The sequence below is a fragment of the Crocuta crocuta genome, unplaced genomic scaffold, assembly GCF_008692635.1.
Source record: "Crocuta crocuta isolate KB4526 unplaced genomic scaffold, BGI_CrCroc_1.0 scaffold343, whole genome shotgun sequence".
Lineage (NCBI taxonomy): Eukaryota > Metazoa > Chordata > Mammalia > Carnivora > Hyaenidae > Crocuta > Crocuta crocuta.
This window is the reverse complement of record NW_027532679.1, coordinates 3990255-4017239: the sequence shown is the minus strand read 5'-3', so window position 1 is coordinate 4017239 and position 26985 is coordinate 3990255. Positions and strand designations below refer to the sequence as shown.

General features: G+C 40.1%; 1 protein-coding gene across 2 annotated transcripts in view; it reads left to right on the top strand.

The window, feature by feature from the left end:
• EBF1 (EBF transcription factor 1) overlaps positions 1-26985 on the top strand; it is a 388391-nt gene that overhangs the window by 219037 nt on the left and 142369 nt on the right. For both annotated transcript variants that reach the window (XM_077780761.1, XM_077780760.1), the window contains exon 5: positions 25391-25472. In XM_077780761.1, the coding sequence (XP_077636887.1) occupies positions 25391-25472 (82 nt within the window). The remainder of the gene's footprint in view (positions 1-25390; positions 25473-26985) is intronic.

Genomic DNA, 26985 nt, shown 5'->3' with positions numbered 1-26985 from the left:
TTCATTATAACATTGACCCACCCCTTTTTACCGACACTGCTCGGCCTTCATTATTAGTTGGGATGTCAGGTTGTCCTGAAACCTGGCCAGGAGCAACAGACCAGAACTTATAACAAATTTGAAATCGGCATTGACCACATTTATGGGACTGTCATGGTTCCCAGTGCTGCATATTTAATCATTTGGAGAAGAAAGTATAGGGGTTATTACACAGCTCTTTACCACAAACTATGCATCATGTTTATTCCACATTTGTGTCTGTGTGTGTGTTGGCATGCTTTGTTAGTTAGTGTGGATATCTCTGTGTGTGCTTAGATATATGTAATATGTGGAGATATATACATATATGTGTGTTGTGTGTGTATATTTGTGTGTGTGTGTATATATATATATATATATATGTGTATGTATTATTACTGGAGTCCCCAGTGTATAGTTTATAGTTTGGAAAGAAATCATCTTCCATCATTCGTCACTGCCTAGCTGTTGTAGACTGGGCCAGAACATCATTTGTTAACAGCGACAAAGCCGCACTCATAAACGCCGACATGTTACATTAATTTATAGGCACTGAGTGACTTATTAAAAGTGACGTGTGAAATATAACAAGACTCGGTATGGATGATTAGGTTTCGGGCTTTGAATTGTTGACAAGGCAGGGGTAATGAATTGCGGGACACCAGCTCCTGCGTTTCCCCCTCATTAGTCAGTATTAGCTGCATTAATAGTAATAATTGGATATATTCATCATTTAAAATGTTTTAATAAATGTTTGGACAGTCCCTGATCGGAGCTGTCAAATATTAGGCTGGAAGAGTTGTGACAAAAGAAAAATGATGATGTTCCTTAGGTGAGAGATTTATGCAGCTTTGGAGATGCCAGCCTTGACTTTCTACTCCCTAAGGAACTCTGAGATCAGATGAGCTGGGGATACAAACCATGGAAATGGGGGAACCTGACTTTCTCTGCCTTATAGGACAGTTCTGCAAGAATACCTTGAAGGAGGGCAGAGGAGACCTGTCTGGGACTCAGGCCTCTGACTGCTTCACTCAAGATAATTTCGTGGGAAGAGATTAAGGGTCCTGGGGTTGACCCAAATTAGTGGGGGGTGGCCTTGGGCAAGTCCTTTTACCTTTCTGGACCTCTGTTTCTGTGCCTCTGACGTGAACTATTTGGATCCCTTTGAAAGCCAAGATTATGTGAGTTTCATCATCTAATGTGATCCTGTAAGTCTAGGTTGACTCCTAACTGACTTCCCTTTTCCTCCACTCCTAAGTATTTGCTAAGGACTTATGAGACAGCTCTGATGAGGAATGAAAGAATGCATGAGAACATTGTCTTGCTCCCGGAAAAGTGACCAAACATTGTTCAGTATATGCAGGGTTATCTGAGTCATATGGACATGGTTTTATTTCTATGGTAACTGGAGTCTAGATGCATTCCAGTGTTATGGTTTAGCTTTTTATTGGCTTTTCTCTGTTCCTATGGTCAGATTAGGGCTATTGTATTGTATGCAAAAGACACTGAGAGAAAGAGATTTAGTATACCTTTACATGGCTTCTAGCCACCAATCTGTTCCCCTGGACCCCACTACCACAAACAGAACAAAGCAAGGCAAAGCATAAACAAATGTGTATTTAACTTTCATTTGAACAGACAGGGATTTTAGACCAACATGGAGACTGATGGAGGTCATATAACAACAACAACAACAACAACAACAACTACAATAATAACAACAACTAATAAAAATTATAATAACTAAACTTCACTGAACATTTACTACATACTATTCATGGCCCTTTGGGCTTTACATATATTCTCTTATTTCATCCTCACAATAATTCTCCCATATAGATATTATAGTTCCCATTTCACACATGAGGAGACAGAGGCTTAGAGAGGTTAATTGATTTTCTTAAGGTCACCAAACTGATAAGCGATAGAGCCCAATTTGGAACCTAGTTTGTCCAATTTCATATCTTAACCAAGCTGCGACAACCCTTAGCATTTGGGGAGCCTGCTCATTTCTGAAGGTATGGTTCCGGAGGGATGTTACCTAATGAGAGAGTATTTAGAAAAGGATGAATAGGAAGGTGAAGCATCTGGGAATCATGTCCCGAGGTGGGAGAAGAATAAGGTTTGCTTGTTCTGGAAAGATCAAGTGGCCACTTTAAACTTTTGAAGGGTTATCTTGGAGAAGAAGGGGGTGTTGCTTTCTGGGCTCATGTTAAAGTGAGAATTTCTAAAGGTAAAGGACAAGAAGGCAGCATTCAACTCTCAGGAAGAAAGAACATCCTCATAGTGCTGACCAGTTTGGATGGGAAACACTGCCTCCCATTTTTGGACCTTTTTTTGGTGACAATTTGGGGAATTCTGTCTCCTTCTGGGACTGTTCACACCACTTTCCTCCTTACTTACAATCTAGTCACACTGGCCTTTGTGCTAGCAGGAATGCTCTTCCCCTAGATGTTGGCATGTCTGGCTCCCTCTTGTCCTTCTGGTCTCAGCCAACATATTATTTCTAAGAATTTCCCTGACTATACTCTTTAAAGTTCCCTCCATTCTGCCAGCAACCACTTCCTGTCTGCCATCTTTTCTCTTCCAGTAGCTCTGATCAATACCAACATTATTTTGTTTACTTGTGATATTGTTTTCTTGCTTTTTGTCCTTCTATCCTACTAGAATGCCAGGTTCATGATGGGCGGGAGCTTTCCTGTTTTCTACATTTTATCTCCAGCTCCCAAGACAGGCAGAGTTGCCAGAGCAACCACTTGCCAAGGACATTGGGGAAGGGGTCATCTCTTTCTCTGGGTGGGAACCAAATGAGATAACTCCCATATTTCTTGCTTATTCTTGCAGCCTGGGAGCATCTTAGTGTTATAGCAGTTGTCCTTGTTTCTTTCCCATCAGAAAGATACGAGAGTGTTTGAGAGTTTAAAAGACCTTAATACCTGCTCTTGGTCTGTTGAGAACCAGTACTCTCTTTATATCTAAGATAACCCTTGATTTCTCCTTTAGTAATGCTGGGAATTCTCTAATTCCTGCTATTCAACTTTGGGTTCATGTGTATTAGCACAGGATTCTGACACCATTTATGTCAAATATGTTTAGAATGCACCAAAAGAAAAAAAAAGGTTTGGATTATATCAGAGAGACTTCATAGAACTTATATTTATTATTAGATGATATTCCCCCTTTCATGAAATAAATTAATATTATTGCCACATAGTATAACACTGTGGATGTTTTTCATTATTACAATTTGGTTTTGCAAACATTCTAGCATGTTGTTCTTTACAATAAGTCATGATGCTCTGCACATGCACTTCACAGCTAGAATGTCTTGGGGTTCTTTGTGCCCTCCTTACATTTATTTTGTTTTCTCAGTTGTAGGTAGCATTTCATCATGCTACTTACATGCTTATTGTCCTTTCAGATTTAATCATATATCTATAAACTATACCCTAGATTCTGAGGATACAGAGATGAAAAAGACATGGATCTGATCTTTAAGCATATTACTCCCTAACTGGGAGGTCAGCAAGTAAGTAGACAGTCACAAAGTACCACAATAGATATGGTTCTGGATGAATGTGCCATGGGAATCTTGAGGCAGAAAATTCTGTGTTTAACTGGAAGAACTTGGGAAGGATTGTTATGAGGAGAGATGACATTTGTGATAATTTTTGAAATACAGAGGATTCTTCTAGACTAGGAGTGGGTAGGATGAGGGTCTGTGTCAGGGAAAGAAATAGCATTTGAGGAGAACTGAGAGAGCTCAGACGGCTTAGGAAATCAAGTTCTTTGGCATAAAGGAACATAATGGACATGGGATGAAATGTAGCTGACTGGATTGCCAGAGTTAGTGGTGACTTCTGTGCCATGAGACAGTGAGAAGAGAACATGTACAAATTTGAAGCACTGTCAGTTGTATTTGAGGCTAATGTCTCAGGAAAACAGAATAACTTCAGGCATCAGAAGTAGGGTCTGTGGAATTCACTTGTAGAATGTCAGTGTAATGAAAGACTGCTATTTTTGCTGGAATGGTCTTGTTGAAAAATTTTCAGGAATGGTGTTAGGAAAATGATAACATAAGGTCACTTGCTTTAAATTTTCCCTGAAGTGTAAGCTCACAATGTGACGCCTACCTTACAAAGGATGAGGTTTCTCGGGTATAATAGAATTCTATTCAGCCTTTAAGCAGAGATCTCTTAAAACGGCCTTTCTCTCACTCTACTCTTGGACATGATATCTTGGTGATAACAAGAGAGCAGGGCCTAGTGGAAACCTGTATCATGTCCAACATGTAACTGGCTTTGTTGGAGTTGAATCTTTTTCTCAGCCCTGCGGCAGGCACAGTAAAAGCAGTATTGTGGCACACAGAGGGCTTCTCTTAGGCTGCTTCCATTTGTGATTAATTATAACTCAAGATGATGACTATGTTGTCATGCATATTAATACATTCTGTGACTGCAGGTAGCAACAGGTTGGACCTGTGGATATGCAATATATTCATTGTGCTTAGTTAGTTGTTGTGGTTGTTGTTGTTTTTTATAAACATGGACACCCCAGGACCTAAGTTATTGAAACTTCGTTGTATCATTGGGCAACTCAAGGGCTAGTTTTTGAAGTTTCCTCAACCTAGTTTGGCTGCATCTCCAGTTACTTTGATGCATATCAACATTTTCAAGTGAAATTGTTTTATACTCATTCTAAAATACTATGCCACTTTGACCTGACAATTCTTTTTTTAATAAATTAAAAAAAAATTTTTAAATTTATTTTTGAGAGACAGAGAGACACCATGAGCAGGGGAGGGTCGGAGACAGAGGAAGACACAGAATCCAAAGACAGCCTCCGGGCTCTGAGCTAGCTGTTAGCACAGAGTCTGATGCAGGGCTCAAACCCATGAACCATGAGATCGTGACCTGAGCTGAAGTAGGATGCTAAACCGACTGAGCCACCCAGGTGCCCTCTGACCTGACAATTCTTATCCTAGTTAATTATTTTGAGTAAATACTCAGATATGTGAATAAAATTTTACGTTCAAGGATGTTCACGAAGTATTATTTATAATAACAAAATCTTGAAAGTAATCAAACAATGGGAAATTTTTAAAATATTTACTATATGTGATGAAATGTTATAAAGTAAAAAAATCACATTTTGAAGATGGCTTAACATGAAAGAAGGATATAAAATCTGTATGTTGTTATAAAATTTGTATATATGTGGGAAGACTGGAAGGAGATGAGATACAGATGGTTTTTATTTATTTATTTATTACTTTTGAGGATTTAAACTCTTTTAAAATGATAACTCAACATTTATAATCAGAAAAAACCTAGACACTATTTTAAAATATACCAACTGGAATTTTTAAGATGTGTCTGCATTTAAAATGCCGTATAACCAAAGGAAAGATAGGGTGATGCATGATGGCAAAAAAAAGTGGGATTTGCTATGGTCAAACTATGCTGTTTGGCACCAACGTCTTGTTAAGCACCAGAGGAGCATTTATTTAAGGCAGTATTTGACTAAGCTAATTCCGGACATTTCTCTCAACTCCTGTGCAGTCGGTTTTAAGTTGCAGGGGAGATTTCTGGCTCAGGCCAATTGAGGGAGTATACATAAACATGGGGTTTATTTTGTCAGGGATGTTCTTGAGAGACTCAATTCTCTACTGATCTTTTTTGTTCTTTGTGGCCATTTATTTACTTTTGAAAATACCCCTGCAGATCCTCACTTGAGTGAAAAGGAGATCTGTTCTCATGGCAGGGCTCAGTTGCTGATCAACATGGCTCTAAGGATTGAGTACAAATTCAGTTATGGCTATTTTTAACATTCTACCAAGTTGGCTCCATTTTGATAAATGAATGATGTTACTTCAAATATTTTTATAAATTCCCATCCGTGTTTCATAATCTGTGCTTACCAAATCATAGAAGGCATTTAATAATGTTTCTCCCCACCCTCCAGGTTCTTTCTTTTCTCTTTCTTTTTTAGCTTGCCTGTCAATGAGGCTCATGATGATGAAAGTTCTTACCCATTACCCATTGGATTCTCCAGGAAACATAGGAGAAAAATGATTAGAAAAGGTCTGAATTGTTTGTACTCATCCCTTTAGTGAGTGCATGAGAAGAGAGGAGATTTACAGTTAAGGTCCTAAATCAGATCTGGCTGTTAAAGTTTTTGTTGAGGATTTAGGGAGGCTAAGGCTAAAACTGTGTGTCATCTTGGAGGTTAATCCATCCAGTTCTGGAATGTGTGTCCTGCTGCCTGTGAAAGTGACACGGTGGAACAGCTGAGGGTGAGAGGCACCAAGTTTGCCTCTGTGCAGAGCAGGGCGTCGGAGGTGGATATAATGATGGCAATGCCAGTGTTCCGAGGAAAAGGTGTTTATGCCCTGAGGCATGCATGCAGTGGAGACAGGATATTCCATGGGCTAGGAGTGAAGGAGAGCAAGAGCAGATGACCCTGAGCAATCAGAAATGTCACTTGTTTATCTTATTAAGCAAAACCCCTTTTAAAGTTCAAGCTGACCACATGGACTGAAGAAAGCATGGCAGTGAGGGGGTCAAGAGGCTGAGAGGGTTTTCTTGTCCTTCTAAAAGTGCTCCAGTGGCACCAAAGAGAACCATGCTGAGATGGTGGCCTAGTCCATTGCCAGTGGAAATTATGAGAGGTGACTCCTTTCCACATGATGGTGGCTTGTCTCCAAAGCCTGAATGGAACCATTTTTCTACTCTAGATCCTCATTCCTTACCTAAGAACCAGGGTGAGTAGGCAGGCATGGGAAGACCCCCTTTATAAACATCTTGAATACCTTCTGAATAATGATAAACTGGATACAAATTATTTAGTGAACAAGAACATTGATATAGGCCTTAGTCACACCTGGGCTTGAATCCAAACCCTCTCACTTAGTAGATTTGTGACCTCAGACAAATGGACTACTAATACCACCTACCTTAGAAGCTGCTACCTTAGAGTTGCTGTGAAGATTAAATGAGATAATATTAATAAAGTGCTCAGCAAATTAGATTGTGCATAGTAAGCACTCAACAGTAACTTTAATAAAACAAGAATAATAGTAATTATGATGATATTTTCATAGTAGTAGTAGAAGTAGAGGTTTTATTGCCAGTACCATAAGAGTTTATCCATCAATACTTGTCTTATTTCTCTGGAGATCCCAAAGTAAAATATTGCATTAATGTCCATTCATTCACCATATAGAGGGTGTTTATGATGCATAAACAAAGTTTTATTGAACACCATGGAGGAGACAGAATTGTGTCAAATACGTTTTCTCCACTGAGATGCTTACAATCTAGTAGAGCAGGTAAAAAATGTAAATACATATAGAAATTACCAGGTGCTAAGGGACCAGTATGGCATAAACAAAGGCTGTGGGAATCTAGAGGGTCCATTTGGGCCAATGTAATCAAGGAAGCTTTGGTGTCAGCCTTGAAGAATGGATTTTATTTCCTTTGAGTAGACACAATTTCAAGCAGTGGGGACAGAATGTTCAGAAGCTTGGGGGCGGGGGTGTTGAGGGAATGATGAGGCATTTGACCAACAGTTAAGTGAAGGGCAGTTTCAGAGTAAAAAATAAATTAGTCAGTTTCAACCAGGAATGTGGTCACTGAGGTTAGTTAGGCAAAGCCATAACTCCAGTAATCCATTCACATAGTTTCACAATGAATTGATCCAATTGGATTCATGCATCAATAACCTAAATATAAAATGACCTTGGTAAGTACCATAAGAAAGACACCTTCAGATCTTGAATGTCTTAGGTATATGGAAGAAGAGGACATTAACTCCAAATGGGAGAATCTGGACAGTTTCATTGGAGGAAGAAGAATTCTTAGCCAGACCTGGAAGCATGGAGGGACTTCTCTCTGTTGGAAAGAAAGGCACTAGAGGCAAAAGGAATGACTGAACTAAAACTTGGAGGTTGGAGAGGATTCTTCTTTCCCAGTGAATATGGGTCATACATATTATGTGTGTGGGCTCATAATGTTATTCTGTTTTGAGATAATGACCAATATAGTTTCCTGCATGTCACTTGAGTAAATTGGAGGATAAATGAGAAGGACTTCTCATGTTCTATTTTTTCATCTTCCAACTGAGATGTGTCTCTTACAGGGAAAATGGAGTGGGACTGATTCTTCTCTTGATAGACAAATAAGAGGAAAGATGATTGCTATGCATGTCTCATAGGCCACCCTCGTGTCCTGGATAGTAGAAGGTGATCTATATCCTCAGTGCCTAGAGCTCATCGTCTAAGGAACTAGGACAACAGCATATTTGATCCATTGTCTCACATCACTCACCCAGCCCCATCTCTGAACCAACTATTCAACACTTAAGATCTGCTCCCTTCCTCCTGGCCCCCCCATCTTTCTGACCAGGTTGTGGATGTCTCAACATGAAGTATGGAGACACAATTTCTTTACCTGTGTTTCAGAAAAGGGGCGCAGAAGCTCAGCCTCTACTAAATATTTGTCATTTAAGCCATGGTTTATTATTTTGCTGCGTATAAGAAAAAAATCAGGAGAGAGAAAGAGCAAGTGTAGCACCTTCCAGATTTATTTGATGATGACTTTGTTGTCTAATGGTGACCTTATTTTTGATGTGTGTATGTGTGCGTGCATGTGTGTGTGTGCTTCACCTGTCCTCTTGAGCAGATAGGTTTGAAGAAGTGTTACTTGAGAAGGCAACCTGTGTCAGGCATGTCTACTGTTCTTTTTAAAGAATTGCAGTGTCACAGCTTCTGAATTTCTTGGGAACCTGAACTAATGCTAGTTTACCACTAGATAGCACACAGTGTAGTGCCAGTGTCATATTACAATTAACAGCAATTCTGGTGACTGTCATCACTTACTCTGAACAGAGGATCTCCACAAAAGTATGACACCATTGCGGCAGCTAATTCAAAAGCATTGTGTGAACTATGACAGACCCTGGTGCGCCTTTTATGCTTATTCAAATGAATAAAGTCTAGCAACTTAAATGGAGTCGAAGGAGAAAAAGTTTTAACACATTTCTGTAGATGAGCCCAGGAAGGGTCAACCAGGGAAAAAAAGTTGTGTTAAGGAAAGTAATTAAACAGAGGCAGGGAGATTGAATATTAGTGCTTTTACAGAGTAAATGAGGATAAATTCTGTTAATTATGTGACTTTTTCCAGTACTAATGTGATAATAAAGTACTCTAATTCTGCAGAGGCTTGTCACAATCCCAGCTGAAGCAGTGACCCTTCCACTAGGTGAGATCAAGAAGCGACTTATAAAGCTTTCTAGCAATAAGCAAGAAATCACAGTTAAATGGTTTTTTTTTTTTTTTTACACTCTCCATAGTTAGTGTGGAAAACCACTATCCAACACTGTCATGAGACTGTTGGTGAATGGACTGTCTTACTCAAGGCATAGAAGGACTTAGGTTTACTTTTTACATTTAGTTTCTAAGGGAAGAAATGTGAGTAATTCAAAGAGTATAAATAGCCCAGTGCAGGATTCTAGTACAACAATTAATAGCACCAAAAAAAGACTGTACTTGGCGTGTTGATAAAACTTTAGTCTTTAGGACATTACTCTTACAAAAATTTATGGTGTCATGGGTGAGTGGGAACTTGTGTTAGGGCAACAGAGAAACAAAACTTGATTGTGTGCAATGTTATAATTATGGTGGTAAAACAGAGAGTTTGGGGATATTTGTGAGAGTCAGGGTGGTGCCTCAGGGCATGGGATATTGAACTTGGTCTTGATTGTTGAGAAGTTGTTTAGGTGAGAAGGATGGGAGAGGGAAAGAGGAATCACCCAAGGAGAGAGCTGCAGCATGTGCAAAGAGGCAGAGCTGGCAAAGCAGCGACAGTGTGGAAGGGAAGGAGAGGTGGTCCAATGTGGCTGCAACATAAGCTGGCAGAGTGGGAGAAAGAAAGTCTCACAGAGGTACGTTTGGTCCAGATCATGAAGGAAAGGGGTAGAAGGAGATTTAGCACACAGTGAGTGTCTAAGGACTGAAAGAAATCCAGTCCGTATCAGTTGCACTAAATCAGTTGGTGCATCTCCGGGTAGCACCCAGAGAACCTGGGTTCCTGGAGAGCTTTGTTCCAGCTCTCAGAGCACAGGCTGCTTAGGGAGACTGCATTCAAATCTTGTCTATACCTGCCATGAACATTAAGTAACTTGGTGGGCAAGTTACTTAATCTCTCTGTGATTCAGCTGTTTTCTTACTTGGAAAATTGAGGCAGAGTTGGAGGGTAGATGGGTGGACAGGGAATTGCAGGGCTGCTGTGGAGATTAAAACAAAGTATGCACTAAGCACATACCTGGCACATATTAACTGTTCAATAAACATTAGCTAAGTTTTTACTCGTTACTTTTTTTCTAAAGCCTAACCACTTAGTAAAGTAGTTAGTAAAAACTAGGCTACTTTGAGCCTTCTTTCCCTTAAAAAGAATATCACCCAGAAGAAAATGACTCCTGAGTCATCTGGGTTAAGAATCATCACATTAGAGCTTGCATGCAAATTTGATCCCATAGTTCAAGGAAAAGTACATGAAATCTCCTATTTTCCCAGGCCGTTGTTCTCTTTGAGAAAAGTTTATCATCATCATTATCTTTGTAAGGAAAGAGACATCTTGGTTAAAATAAGACTCAAAATACTCTGGGTTCAGGGAAATGGATCTGGAAGTAGACTGGAGTTCAAGCAGATGCAGAGCTCTCTCTCTCTGTCTATAACCCTTGTCCCCAGTTGGGGATAAGGGAAGTTGTGTCAGGTTTTTGTCAGAGGCCACTTCATTACACTATCAGCAGCAGAGCCTGGAGTAACATGAAAACTCAGGAGGAAAACTCAGGGACCGCTCCTCCAGCCTTTCATAGCCAGCGGCATCTTCTTCTAAGCCTACTTCTGTGCTTTGCTTTAGTGGGAAACTAGTCCTTTATCACCATTTTATTTCTCTCTCCCATGTTGTGTGGTCTTCTTTCCATATTTAAGGATCTAGCTTTGAGTCTACTGGGAAAGATGTTAAAGACCAAGTGTGTATGTTTTTGGCAGGGAAGTCCAATCATAGTCTTAATTTAACATGTGGGCACTTAAATATTGTTGGGACCAGGTTTTATTTTCATCTGGCACTCTACAAGGTGATCTGGCTAGAAGTGCTAAGGAGGAAGTCCTTTCACTTAGTCATTAGTAAAAGTTTGAAAAATCAGAAAACTGGGAATCCCTTAGGCATCCATTCACTTACTTGTTCATTCATTTAGCAAATATTTGGCTGCCAGATGCCAAATGCTATCAGGTTCTGGGTAAAAGTGATACGGCCTGGAGGTGGCCCATTGAGGTAGGATGCAGGGTAGGCATCTCTGTGGAGGAGATGTCTACGGGAGACCTACAAGATGAGAAAGAACTAAGGCCAGATCATTTTAGGCCCCAGAATAGGGAGGAACTTGGCATGTTTGTGGACGTGAGAGGAAGCCCCCATAGCTGGAGTGCCTAGGAATTGGAACAGAGGCTGCCACTAATCAGCTGGATGACTTTGGCCACACCACTTGAACTTTTTGAGCCTCAGTAGACTCATCTATCAAATGGGGGTGACTTTACCCACCCCTACCACATCCTTCAAAGTTTTTTTTGAAGATTAATTGAATAAAAGTTAGACAATAAGTGTTTTGTTTTTTTTAAGTGAAGCATGGTTTTAAAACTGTAGCCTATTTTTTTTAAACTATTGATTTAGGGAAGAATTATTACTAATAGAACTTAGCAGAAGTATGAATATCTATTTTTCATCCAAAGAGGTTTATCCCTATAATATCAGAAGGCTGCTCTAATCAGTTTAATTTCTAACTGGGACCAAGCATAAGCAGTGAGCCCGATAATGCAGTCTTGCTCTCTTTTGTGGACTGTATCCTGACCTCAGATCCCAGTTCTGCCACTTATGGTCGGGCTCTTTTACCAACCTCACTGGCTTCAGTATATTCATCTATGACATGGGGATATTATTAGGACCTAACTAACGGGTTTGTGGTAAGGATTCATTGGAATGATTCCTGTAAATACATGTGCCTGGCACACACTGAGTGAAGTGGGGGCTCTTTTTGTGAAAATAGGAGTGATTCTTATGTCAGTGAGGCCTGCGCAGATTCAAGTGTCCTCTCACTAAATGTAATAAGGGATAAAAGTTGCTTGTCCTCAGTTGATGGTGTCTTCTTTCATAGAGAAAGTTACAGATTGCAGACTTTTGAGGCCACAGACTCTTCAGAAGCTGGAGGAAGGTACCGAGTCAGGTGTTTTGTTTCCTGCATGGTTAATTGGTTGTAAAATGCTACTAAAACAGTGTTTCTGATTGAATTAAGTGCCCTGGGAAATCCAGCTGTGAACAGGTGGGCATGGAAGGTTTTCCCTGTGTCTCTATTCAGTGTCTGTGGACAGCCACATGCTGGTAAATATGCACTGCCTTCACTTTTGCTTCTGGCTGCAGGCACTTTTCCCAGCCTTCCCTGCACCCAACATGGCAGCTACCAAAGGTCTGGGAGAAAATCAAGCTTGAGCACATCTGGATTTCAGGTGACAAGGATTCTCAGAAATAATAAAACAAAAGAAAACAAGCCATTGCTTTAAAAGCAAGAACTACTTTTGTGTTGTTTCTTTTAATTTTTAAATTTTTTTGAGAGGAGTCCCATTTAGCAGAGCCACAGGGGTTCTTCTTTTATTATAATTTTTTAAAACTCAAAGTTGGGCACAAAGAAGTTCTACCCTAGTCTCATACGCAAATGAGTTGCTGCTACTTTGGTTGTTATAGTTTAGAACTAGAGATGTAAACAGGGACCCCTCTCCCAAATTTGTTTTGTCTGGCCCTTACATCGCCTGGAAGATTGGCACATTCCACACTTAACAATCTGTGTTTCTAGCTTCTCTTGAAAGGGGAGGCTCTGGCAACACTGTCCTTACATTCTCCATGGAGGCAGTTGGCTGGAGAATAGCTGAGGCTGTCCATTGCAATTAGTGACTTAAGAAGAAGCACATTGATGTTGTATAGTCTGAAGTTACCAGGGCTTGACAGAATATAATATTTTCTTACCTTTATACATTCTTTTGGGACCTTCCCTTCTGCTCTCCTCTCAGCTTCATCATTGTGTCAGCATATCCATCTTCAGACCTTTTATGGAGAGCGATGTTTGATGTTAGCTCTCCCCATCTTCTCTCCTCCCCACTTACCCCAGTTCTTTGTCCTATGATCTCTATTAGATGCAATGGATTACATTCTATTATGGATTCATCTCTAAGTACAGTTTCTAGGCAACCCCAGCTTTCTATCTTTCCAGTTCAATTCTAGTAGACCAGGACCCAGTGTTTTTTTAGCCACTCAGACAAATATCTGATGACTAGCTTGAATTGGGCCTGATTAGCTTGACTGGGGCCACATGCCCATCTCTAAAGCAATCACACAGTTGGGGGATATGATATTGTGACTAGTCAGACCTAGGTCACAAGCACCACTCTTGTCTAAGCTTGGAATGCGTTCGTGATGCTGAAATACAAGGACTCTTGGGTGGTTGTGAAGAAGTTTTTCAAAAGGAGAATAGAGGACAGTTATCAAAATAGGGGGAAATGGATTCTGGGCAGTCAACTCCCAGACTCCTTCCACAGCCTGTGAAAACTCTGGTCCCACTCCACAGAAAAGTGTGTTGCAAAAATTTGGATGCAATGTTGAGGTGTTCAAGAACTCCAGTGGATCATCCACTGGACTCTAGTTTAAGAATATCGGGACTAGATAACCTCTAAGTTCTCATTGCATTCTAGTGTTCTTTGTTTTATTAAGTTTTTGACCAATTTTCATGATAACAGCTTCTTTGGAGTTTTATTTCCAGTGTTTCTGGTTTAAGCTGCTAAAGAGTGACATGTAGTAGGGAGGGCAAGAGGGTATGACCTGTGAGCTACAAAGCACTCTCAGAAAGACTAAATTGTGTCATTGTTCGTCTACAATATTGCTTTAGTTTCATTTTCCATCAGCATCCTTATGATATCATGATAAATAGTGCTTAATAAAGTGTCAGACTCTATTTTGCATTATGATTTTAAGATGATAAATTTCTTTTTATATTTTTATGGACTAGAACACACAGACTTATTGGATCATTATAATATAAACTGGAATAATTTGGAGCTCATAAGATTATTGTCAGTGCTCTGTGGGCATGATGCTCACTGGTCATTTTTATTTGGAGACTGATCCTGAGCTTTAAATCCAAATTAAGGAGTCACTTGTTTTTGTCTGAACTTGGCTTGTGTGACGTGTTGGAATGCAGTGATTTTTTTCCATGAGAGCCATCGCTCAAATTAAATTTATTATCCTCAATAGTATGTGAGCCCCAAGGATTGGATGCTGATATTGGGGCTGGGGAAGGTGTGTCCAGAAAAGTGAACAGACAAATGGAGTGGATTTTTAAAAGGATGATGATGATTTAAACAGGTTTCAAAAGAATTTTCATCTTTAGCAAGACTATGATTTTTCTCTTGGGACACAGCTTTTCAGCCGATGGCTTTTTTCATTTTTATTTTTTATAATTTTGGCAGAAAAGTAAGATTGTTTCCTTTCTTTGAAGCAAAAATTTGTCAAATAGCTGCTTACTCTGGCAACCAGAAACACCTTTGCTTCTCTGTGGCTTGTCCTGAGATGAGGTGGGATGGGTGACGGGAATTCAATTGTTCTTTTCATTCAGAGGTGACTTTACATAAGTTATTGTGATGAGTTTCAGCGACACATGATTAGATGTTTAGCTCTTCTCTGCAGTTCACTATTACTGGTGCATAACTCCATCATTGCATTTATTACATGGTATTGACATTACTGTTGATTTAAAAAAATAAATTAGGTGGGGCGCCTGGGTGGCTTAGTCGGTTAAGCGTCCGACTTTTGCTTAGGTCATGATCTCGCGGTTCGTGGGTTCGAGCCCCATGTCGGGCTCTGTGCTGACTGCCAGCTCAGAGCCTGGAGCCTGTTTCAGTCTGTGACTCCCTCTCTCTCGGACCTTCCCCTGCTCACGCTGTCTCTCTCTCTCTCTCTCCTAGAAATAAATAAAACAAAAAAAAATAAATAAATTAGGTATTAATTCCCAAGGTTCAATGTACATGAAAATTATTTGAGTATCTTACCCACTAACTTATTCTCACCAAGGTGAGTTTCTGATAATTCTGATGCAGATGGCCCTGGGAAGTATACTCTGGTGAACCTCCATAAAGGCAGAGACAGAGTTGTCTCTGTACTTGCTCTTAGCACATAGTAGGTGCTTAATAAATACTTGTTGAGTGAAAGATGGGCTGAATGAATAAATGGATGAGTAAGAACATAGTTGGAACCAAGAAATAGCAAACCATCAAGAGCTTTAATCACTGGTTTTCAACAAAGTCATTAGAAGGGTATGTAAAATTTGGAGAGAGGAGATCCATTTCATATTATTAGTTACATGTCCTTTTGTACTTTTGGGTTATGCTTAAATGTTTTAAGAACAATGGCGAGTTTAACTTAGAGATAATATTTTAAACTTTCATGTTGAGAATTGTTTAAAGTAGGAAATTGAGGACATCGACAGTGTGGAATCTGCCCATTTGATAATCTTTTATGAATTATGCATGTGTGAAACTAGTAAATGATCTACATTTTACAAAGTGTAAGATGGGTAGCTCTTAACTCTTCTCATTTGAATTAACTGGCAAATCTAGAGCATAAAGACTTTGGCAAAGACACTCATCATTTTTAGTTCTTAATTTATCCATCACAGCATGGAGGCAACATTCCCTAGGTTCTATGCTGAGTGATACTTCAATTTTTACAACAATAAGGTTGTTTATCTTTCTTAAAGTAGTCCTATTTACAGAAAATTCAGAAATATAGGAAAAATAAAAAGAACAAATAATCTTTGTGCTAAAATTTAAAGTTACTGCCATTAATACTTACAGTCAACTTAAGTCAGATATTCATTTTCTGTTTTCTTTATGCAACCACACTAGGTGCTGCGGAAAATAGAATGACACTCTAAAAGTGTCTGCAGTGTTATGGGAAAGCACATGATTACTTAAGTAACTGCAGTACACTATGTGAAGACTAATGGTGACAAGAACTGTAACAGAATGGAAGAGGAAGTGGTTAATTCTAGCTGGGGTATTTGGGAAGGTTTCATGGGCTCAGGGCATTTAGGCTGCTTCTGTTAAGAAAAGTTGAATTATGGGAAGCTGAGATGGTATGGAAGTAAGGAAGGCATTTCAGACCCAGGAATGCAGCCTATGATGAAGACAGGAAGGAACCTTTATGTTCAGGGCACAGAGTGTAACTCAATGTGACTGAAGCAAAGAATGCTGGAGGACCAATGTATCTGGAAAGGTAGAATATGGATATCATTGGGAACTTTGAAAGATTCCCTGACCTGTGGCTATACAACCTTTCTTGGCAAATAATAGTCAACGAGTTTTCCTGGAAGTTTGATTTTAAGTGCTTTCCTTCTCTTTCATTTTTCTTTGTGAGGAAAACTTGAACCAAAGTAATTATGATCTTAATGCAACTGGTATTAAAGGAGAAGAATTAGTACATGTTAGGCTTTTGAGGAATAGCTGTTGGTTGAGTAAATGAATGATACTGAATGTTCATATTTCATAACATCTTGAAGAAAAAGGGAGTTAAGTGTCCAGAAAAACCCACATGCTTCAGTTACTATGGATTTGAACTTTTGATCTCTCTCTGCCATCTGTCACCTTCACAAGGGAAATTAATATCGAAACCTTTTGAGTACTCAGGAGGAAAAGTGAAATTCTAACATCAGATTCTAAATGAATCTGCTTTAAAATTTTAAACACATGGGTGTTAAACAGAAGGGTATAAAAAGCCTTTGATTTTCAACCTGTGGCTTTCTGTCTGCAAAAAAGACATTCAAAGATAGTGACTCGTGAGACTGGTAGCTACATAACATATAAATAAACCCTTGAAATGGTGTTCATTGACTCCTCCCAAGAGACCCAGATTATACTGGTTTCTCTTTGGGCATCATTCTCCAAATTTGGTTTGGCTCTATTACCAGACCCACCCACTGACTAGGTCTTTCAAAATGCATTTGAAATAGGCAAGAGTGGTCATGGGCAAAATTGAAACAAATTAAAATTTATAATTGGGAATATTCTAGTAACATACCAGAAATTTTTATGTTGACTTTATCTCTAATTTTGAATGAATCTAAAAATGGTAATAAGAGTATTGTCAGATACAGTCAGTGATGTGTACTGCTGTAATATAATATATATAACATACAAAGGACTGTAGTTTAATGGATGTGGGCTTCAAACCCAAACTGCCAACATTTAAATCCCAGCTGTACCACTTACTAGATAGGGAACCTTGGGCGAATTATCTGAGTATTTTATCTCAGTGTCATTGGGATGAGAATAGAGCTTGTTGTGAAGAGTAAATGAATTAAGACATTTAAAGCACTTAGAACAGGGTCTCCACACCTCCACATGGTATATTCATGTATTTGCTGTAGTAACTACCAAGTGGAGGCATTGAGGCTTCTCCTATCTCACTTTTTATGGTTGGCTGTTTGGAGTGGGACATTATTATTGAAGCAATGTAGCTACTTGCATTTGCTTCTTTTCTGGCCTGGAGAAGGATTCCAAGACCTGATGAATGTCTCAAATCCTATTCCCTGGTCTGCAGGAGTTCTGTGCTAGGTAATTCCTTGAAGATCATGTTCCTTGTAATTAAAATGGTTTCAGATAGAAATGTCCTCAGTCTGTCCCTAACCCTGAGAAGGACAAACATACACTGGAGTTTGTTATCTGCCTCATTCCTGCTGCATATCAGTCTATTAGGATGATTCCCAAAGTCAGCCAAGGGCCTGTGTTTGTACCATAATGCATTTTTGGCCAGAAACACCTGGCACTTGAGTAATCTTTGTAAAGAGTATCCCTGAAAATGAATGCCTTCTCTGTAACATATAAGATTACAACTTGTTGGATGTGTCATACTTTCTAACTTAATTTCCAGGCGGCGTTACGCTGCAGCATCCTTGCTCTTACTTCCCTTCTCTGTGTCATTTCTAAAAACTTTCAATTTATTCTTTTCCAATTGGCCATTGGTTATTTGTCCACCTCTTTCCCTTTTCACTACCCTGATGCTTTTTCCTAGCTTTCAGACTTGACTTCTAGCATGAGGAGACTTAATGTGCAATGAATACTTTTTCTTAAAGCTATTTTTGTTTATTAAAATTTTTAATGTTTATTTATTTTTGAAAGAGAGAGAGAGGGAGAGCGCTCAAGTAGGGGAGCAGCATAGAGAGAGGGAAACAGAGAATCCAAAGCAGGCTTTAGGCTCTGAGCTTTCAGCACAGAGCCTGACAAGGGGCTCGAAATCACGGGCGATGAGATCATGACCTGAGACGAAGTGGGACACTCAATCGACTGAGCCACCCAGGCACCCCCTTAAAGCTATTTTTAAATTCTTTAGTCTGCTGCTATTCTATCCCAAAACCTTTCATTTATTTATTTATTTATTTGTAAATTCTTGCCACTAATTATGTCCTTCCATCAAGGCCAAACTCTAAGGTAACAGATGCTTTTCAAGTTGATCATGTTCATCCCTTCAGGCTGAGAATACTTTCCAGAAATGCCCAAGATCTGAGGGATCTTGGCCAAAGGAAAAAGTAAACTCCTTGAAGTCAGTGGCCAGTAATACGGGCAGCCACATGCTCTCCCCCAGGGATCCCCAATATAGTGCCACAACTTGGTACCATTCCACCTTCCACTATGGGGAAAGAGAAGAGAATTTGCTATGTCTGCAAAGAATCCCCTCAGGGTTCTTATTTTTCTATTTCTTCCTCCCTTGCTCTCAAACAGAACTGCGGGGGTCTGAGTCAAGGCAGATACTCTCCCACCAGTGCATTTTAATATTAGAAAAGGAAAGGAGGTCAGCCTGGCGGTGAGAAACCTTTGCCCTTATACAGGTTTGGCCTCCTCAACCCACCCTTGTGGCATCCTTGGGATTTTGGCAGACTTATGGGTATCATATTTTCACATGGATGAACTGTACTCTAAACTTCTTCTGTGTACCAGGAACCCAAAAGTGTTGGCATTGAAAATAGAGGTTTTTTTCTTTCTAGCTGTTTTGTCTCCCCTGTTTTCAAGGGAGATCTATTTTTCATGGCTGTGGCCATGGGTGTCTTGTTTACCTCTTCACAGAGGATGACCCTGGGACAGTGATGTGTTTCTGAAACAGCCCCTGGCAGCTTGAGAGGCCTGGGTAAGGATAGCTGCCTTCTGGTTAAACATTTTCAATTTGGGAAAATACTTGTACTCCTGGAAAGTCTTCCTTGGCTATGCCTGGGCAGTAGATTTGATCTTGAAGGCAAGCGGTTCTATGCTTTGTTGGCAAAGCAAAGATGATGGGACAGTCTAAGGAAAGGACTTCTCCAAAAAGGCCCTTTGATTTGTGAGGCATTTCCCTCTCTACCCTCCAGTTAGTGTGTATGGGAGCAGCTTGAACTTCACCCAGAAGGGACCCCACAGTTGTTTCCACACAGCTGTTGACTGCACTGGGAGAGAGAGAGTCTCCGTGTCCTGAATTTCTTTGGTAAGGATCATCTGCCACATAACCATCTGTGGGCATAAGTCAGAGGAACTTTGGGGGAGCCCTAAGACTGCAAATGGGGGCTTTATGTCTTGGTTTAGGTGTGCCTTGATGTTTTTCATTTCCAAAAACGAAATTTGATGAAAAATTTGAGGCAGAGAGAAGTTAAGTAATTTGTCTAAAGTCACACAATTAATTAAACAGTAAAGTTTCCAGCCTAGACATTATGACAGCAGCTGAAAACATCCAAACGTGATTTTTTGGAATTTGGGTGGGGGAGGTAAAAAGTCAACCTGCTCACCCTAGATCTATTGCGATGCTTTGCATATTATTTAATGACGTACAAGCTGTCGCCTAATGGTCAGTTTTACTATGTGTGCCCTTCAGTTCTGACTAGCTGGAGTCCTCCATGATTTAAGCTGCTACCTCTCTCCTTTATGTGTCTTGGCCTTTGGGTAAAACTGCTCTAGTCATTATTGTCTCTCTTTGGTTTCTTCTTTTTTCTTTTTGTAGGTCATTCAATGAAACCTGTAGTTCTTGTCAGTTACATAGGTCTTTGCTTCTTTTCTTAACCTTAACATTCAAAGAGAGAAGAATACTTTTTGTACCTGAAAATCTGAACGTTCTTAGTGCTAGGTAGTGAGCAGTTGCCAGAAATAAATGGTGATGAAAATAATTATCCCTTTTTCTATTTAAACATTTTACATATGGTACTCATTTTATTCTCAATAACCCTCTAAAGCAGGTTCTGTTATTTCCTGCATTTTACAGATGAGAAATTTGAGGCACAGAGAAGTTAAGTAATTTGTCTAAAGTCACACAATTAATTAAACAGTAAAGTTAGGATTATGAGGAAAACCATACAGTGATCCTGGAGAGAAGAACTGTTGTTCCTATGTTTTCATAAGGCCATTGCAGAAATTTACTCAGGGTTATCTTATCTCCACCCCAAGTTCTTGTCCAAAATTTTCTAGTTATCTTTATTGTAGAATATTCTCATTTCTACCCCTTGGGAGTCCTAGATTCTGTTTAAGTGAACAGATTTACTGAAAACCCACTGAGTTCTGAATCCTGTGTCATGTGCTGTGTATACAGAGATGATTTTTATTATTATTGTTATTTTACACCCTCATATACATAGATCAGATCCTGTTAGCTGAGTCAAAGAACTTTCATTTTGGGGGAGCCTAGAGTTATCTTTGGTATCCAGTAAGGTGCTAGTCACATAGAAGGATTCTCAATGTACTCTCTACAGGTTGGTAAAATGTGATACAAGTAAACCACTGAATAAACAATTTTGTTCTACAAATGTGTGTGTTCAGTTCAGTTAATGTTCAGTGATGAGCTAATGTTGTACATTAGCCTGACTGATGAACCTAAACACAACTCTTAATAGGATGTCACTTTGGGTTTTATGACCATCACTTTCCTAATTGAGGTAGTATACTAAAAAGTTCAAAATCTTAATTTTGTCTTAGTTTTCTTCCTTTTAAGTAGGTTTATGATTCCTGGCATGCCTAATTTATAGGACTTCTATGAGGATTTAGTGAGATACTGAAGATGTAGGTGCTTTGAATCGTATAATACACTGTATGAACAGACGATGGTATTACTCATATTGAAAGTTAACAGAAAGGTGTTGGGTTTCTTATCCTACCTTCTGCACCTCTCCAAAAGACTGGAGTTTCGTTCTGCTTGGGCTATTTCCTGGAGTTTCTGGAACTCCTTGGAAGTCTACAGGGTCAATAGGGGCTTTGTCCTGCCTCTAGTCGGTTTCCCATGGTTGGGATAAGGCTGCCACACTCTTTCTCCTGACAACACTTTATCAAACGCACCCGCCACACAAATGTGGTAATTCATGAGACAAAAGTTAGGTTTTGAGTTACAATAACCTCTGCTTTGCTAAAAGCCCCCTGAGAATCTGAGGTCTTCTCCATAGACCAGCAGACATGCATGCATCCCCGGTTTACAAATGCCTTAAAAACAGCCTGATAAATCATCCCCAAAATGTGTGTGTTACATCTAACTCTGTCTCTCAGTGGGGATATTTTTAACTCCTACTTCTAAGGCCTCTCAGTTCCTTTAAGGAAGTGTGATCCGAAAGGGTCAGGCATTTGGCATCTACTTAGGGGAAACTTTGAAAGAATTCCTGAGGCTCCCCCTGGGGTAAGGCTGGCTTTCCCCAAAAGAACAGGCCCTTCAGAGCATCTTTGCCACATAAGGGCTCGTGTGAGGCCCCAGGCACCCGTTGATGCCGTCTCTTCCCTGTGACAGATGGTCAAGCCTTCAATTTCAGCAAGCAATCTACTGTTGAGAGGGCGGGCAGGAGATTCTGCCAGCATGCCAAGTGACAGGGCAGCTTAGGGTAACAGGGATCCGGTGTGTGCCCGGCATAGCTTTTGTGCTAACGATGGGCTGATGACAGGCACCTCGCCCCTGTTCATCGTTAAGGCAGAAGATCCCCTGCTCCCTTGATTCTGTTTCTCTCTGGCAGAGCTAGCGTCCTGTTTGCCTGCCTTTCAAAATCCATTTTGGCACCAGATGGCCCCCCTCATGGTGGCTAGCAGTTGTCTGACTTGAAGATGCCAGAGGGTGTGCTGACAGCTTCTTCTAACACAACCTGAATCTGGCTGTCGGGTCTGGGCTCAAGTGTCTTAAACACACACCCGTGGCAATAATATCAGCCCTGGGGAACCAGGGGTGGGGGGTGCTGGAGGGAGAATGGCAATGATGTCTCCCCCCACAATATTGATTCTACTTGTATGGAAATAATAATACCAATAATTATTCTTATTTGTATGGTTACCCTTATTTACACTTATTAGCACAAATGCCATTCTGGTACAATTACTGTTGATGGTACAACTAGTACTGCACTACTTCTGTTATTACTAAAACTACTATAATTATAATGCTTAAGAACATAGGCTCTGTCCAAATTTGAGTTCTAGACTCACTAACTTCAGGGTAAGTTATTCAACTTCTCCGAACCTCAATTTCTTCATCCCTAAAATGGGATTAATAGCAGAAGGGGATTTAGGGGGATTAAATGGGAAGAATGCATTTGCAGTTCTTAGTACCATGCTGAACACAAGTTAAGCACCTAATGCATGGGAGCCATTATTATTACTGGCACCACCACCATGCTTACCATGTGCCAGGCATTATCACGGTTCATTTTTACAATTGCCTTATAAGGTAGGGACTGTCATTATACCCAATTTGTAGATAAGGAAAGTGTGGTTCAGAGAAGTCCAAAATCACACAAGCAGTACCTGTCAAAGTTGAGATGTGAACCCCATTCTGAATATTTCTTTTTTTTTTAAATTTTTTTTTAATGTTTTATTTATTTCTAGGAGAGAGAGAGAGAGACAGCGTGAGCAGGGGAGGGTCAGAGAGAGAGGGAGTCACAGACTGAAACAGTCTCCAGGCTCTGAGCTGGCAGTCAGCACAGAGCCCGATGCGGGGCTCGAACCCACGAACCGCGAGATCATGACCTAAGTGAAAGTCGGACGCTTAACCGACTAAGCCACCCAAGCGCCCCTCATTCTGAATATTTCTAAAGGCTATGGCTTTTCCTCTGTACTGCACTGATTCTCACTCTCAGTTTCATGGCAATCAGTCCTCTCCTGGGGCTTGGCGTGGCTTTTAAATATGCCCTTCCAACTAGCTGTGCTGGAGAGAGGCAGCCAGTTTTTACATTTCAGGTGCCTTTGGCTTAAACACCAGCAAGATGGCAGCCTTTCTATCCATGAACTTGCCACCTCAGCTTCTGAAAGCTATGTGTGATCACAGGGCCACCCAACAGTTGCCTTCTGAGAGCTCTGAGGAAAGGACAGTGCTGAAATGTCTTTCCCTTCCCAAGTCTGCCCTATTGAAAGGGGACATGAATAGGACCAGCTGACTGCCGGAGGGAATGACTGCTGTTCTTTGTACTGGGAGAGGGGTGCCAGAGCCGGATTCCATTTTACACATTTGGGCTTCAGCAGTGTTCTGGGAGTCATTTATCTTGTACGAAGTGTTGATAAACTTTGGCCTCTATGGAGAGAACCTGGAAGTAGGGGCAAATGATTATTCAGAGGCTTCTTTTTATTGATGGGTTGGTTGAATGGTGCATGATGTTGAAAGAGTCATTTCAGGAAGATAATGTGTATTTTAAAATGTTCTTTTAGTTGACAAAGTTATTGTTCCTCTTCAAAGAGTTACTCCCATACCATATTCTTCTGTTGCCAGACTCTAAGAGACCAGGGAGGAGAGAGATTCTTCTGGGACCTCTCCCAGTTCAGTATTCAGAAACCAGTTAAACTTGCTGTGACTTTGTGGTATATTCTCCTTACTGAGGACCCCGTGATATTTGGTTGATAGACTTTGTGCTCAGAGCTCAATTCAGACTGAGGCATCATGGCTTGATAGTTCTTCACAGATTGTGTGTATTGAGGTGGGAATTCTGTACTCTAGTGTGGGAAAAGGTGACTTGAAGTGGGAGAAAAGTGAAGAAAAGAAAACTCCATAAGAATTTAACTGACTAGTGTTTATGTTGTTTTGGGAAAATATTTGGGACTGAATTCTATAAGCCTAAAAGTAAAAGGAAATGAAGAACTTAAAGTGGCTTTTAAAATGCTTCTTTTGGGGCACCTGGGTAGCTCAGTGGGTTAAGTGTCTGACTTCAGCTCAGGTCATGATCTCACAGTTCATGGGTTCGAGCCCTGCATCGGGTTCTGTGCTGACAGCTCAGAGCCTGAAGCCTGTTTCAGATTCTGTGTCTCCTTCTCTCTCTGCCCCTCCCCAACTCATGCTCTGTCTCTCTCTGTCTCAAAAATAAATAAAAAACAAAAACAAATAAAATAAAATGCTTCTTTCCCTAAACATGGGCAAATGAAGAACACATAGATTGCCAGCATGAATCTCCTAATAGCACACCTTTGATACCTGTTGTCTTTCTGTGATGGACTTTAACAACTGCAACTTAAGAAATAACTCAGAAAGTGATACAGTCACCATCTAATTTATCATCCATAACAGGACACTTCTGAGAGTTAACGTGGGTATCATTAATATTTACACTAAGATAGCTGGTGTAAACTGAGATTGTTCCAAGCAAATTGGGACTTCTGGTCACCCTAGCAAATAAAACCCATAAATCTCACCCTAAAACCAATTCAAGGACCAAGGTGGCAGTGAGGTTCTGATTCATTCACAAATAGCTTTTGTCTGTAGTAGACAGTGTAAGAAAAACATACAGGAAATACTTGAGAAGTCAAAGGACTTCAGTCAGTATGTGAATCTTACCTACTTCTCAAGGGTACTACTAATTAGGAGATTTTATTTGGAGATGCTAAAATAAAAAGTGTTTACCATCTCCTCATATTCATCCAGTATACATTTTGCTGGTTCATCATCTGTGAATTTATGGGGCTTAAATTACATGTTGTTGGGGACCATGAGTAATTCTCAGGCAATTATACCCAATTGGAACCTACCTTAACTTACGGTGAAGACTTTCCCTCTGTCTGAGTAAAAATACTTCCTTGGGGGCTTAATTCTTTTGTGAAATCTGTTGGCAGCACTGAGTGTTTCCTTCAGAGAGAAAGTCCAGCTCTGATGCAAAACAAAGGCTAAAACTTTAAACAAATACTGATTCTAACACCATTCTAAATATTTCAGAAAATCTGCAGAGAATAGAATGCACAACCAGATACAACTTACTACTTCCCCCCCCCCCTTCCGTGTCAGGACTGAGATGCTAACCATGATCATTTGTTTCTTCACAGGTTCTTCTTGAAATTTTTCCTCAAATGTAACCAAAATTGCCTAAAGAATGCAGGAAATCCACGTGACATGAGGAGATTCCAGGTGGGTTTATCTTGTCTTTCTTAAATCCCGACAATGGCATGAATATCAGGAGAGGGTAAAAAAAAAAAAAAAAAGTCTTAGGCAGAAGAAGATATAGAATCTAGTTATTTCCCTAGAGGGAAAAAGCAGGTGAGGCTCCTGGTCCCCCAGGTCTCTGCACTCTAGGAGTTGTTTTTATGAAGGAAGAATTGGGACTGAACCACCTGCGTTCACTGGTTGAGGCAGTGATGTCCTTTGAGCCTAGTTTGACATCCTGAAGGGGCTCTTAGGCTTAAACCACTTCAGGGTAAGTGAAGTACATAGAAATGATGCATTCTTTCCAAAGTTTTACGAGTAGAAAACTGTGAAGTAAGAGCTTTATTCTATTTAGAATTATGTCCTCTTAGTCCTCCCTTTCTCTTTATTCTCCTCTTGCAATCCTGCAAGTTCTCTGAAGTAATTGTATATTAAAAATGGACCCTGATGCAGGTGGAGACATGTAGAGCAATCTTGGTGACGCTCAGTTCTGTCAGCAATGTCCTTCTACAGCACGTGTGAAAGTCCTCAAGCAGCATTCAGATCTGCCACCATGTGTGGGTGGTATGTTCGCCTCATACAATTATACATTTACTGATGGAAGAAGATGTGAAAGTAAAGTGTTATTTTCGAAGACACAAAATGATAGTTGGGTTTTAGGAAAGGTTGCTAAGTTCTAGATAATGGTGCTTCTCAAACTCAAAAGTGTCAAGAACCCCCTGGGGATCTTGTTAAACTTCTAATGAGGTCTCAGGTGGGCTTGAAACTCTACATTTCTAACAAGCTCCCAAGTGATGGCAATACCATGGACCACATTTTAAGAAGCAAGGTTCTAGACTTGTGTTGCTTTCCATCTCACTCTATGGTTCTTTGCATGACCAATGTTAGTTTTCCTATAAGAGTGAGATATATATGTCCATATGGTCTTTCAGTGAAAACAGTATGGCGTTTAAAGTAAATTCTTGGGTATAGTTAGTCAGTTTGAAGTGTAGATTGAAATGTATGATCTCTGAGAGGATCTTGAAAAATTTTAGCAGCACATTTGCTGATGGGAGAAAGGGATGGGATGATTCTGAGCATTGATTTTCATTATTTTATTTTATTTTTTTAAAAATTTTAATGTTTTTTTATTTTGAGAGAGAGAGAGAGAATGAATACAAGCAGGGGAGGGACAGTGAGAGAGGGAGAGAGAGAGAATCCCAAGCAGGCTTTGCACTGACAGTATGATACTGAGCTCAAACCCACAGACGGTGAGATCATGACCTAAGCCAAAATCAAGAATCCAACACTTAGCCAACTGAGTCATCCAGGTGCCCCAAGCATTGATTTTTAGAGATCAAGATTTCTTTGCCTCCAAGATGATTTTTTTGAGAGGTGAGACTTATTAGTCTCAGGAAAGAACAAATTCAGTAGAAAGAAGACATTGTCTCTCAAGATTCTGAAGTATTTTTGTAAAATCATTTCGGCTTTGCCACCTTTTGTCCTGACAAGAGACATT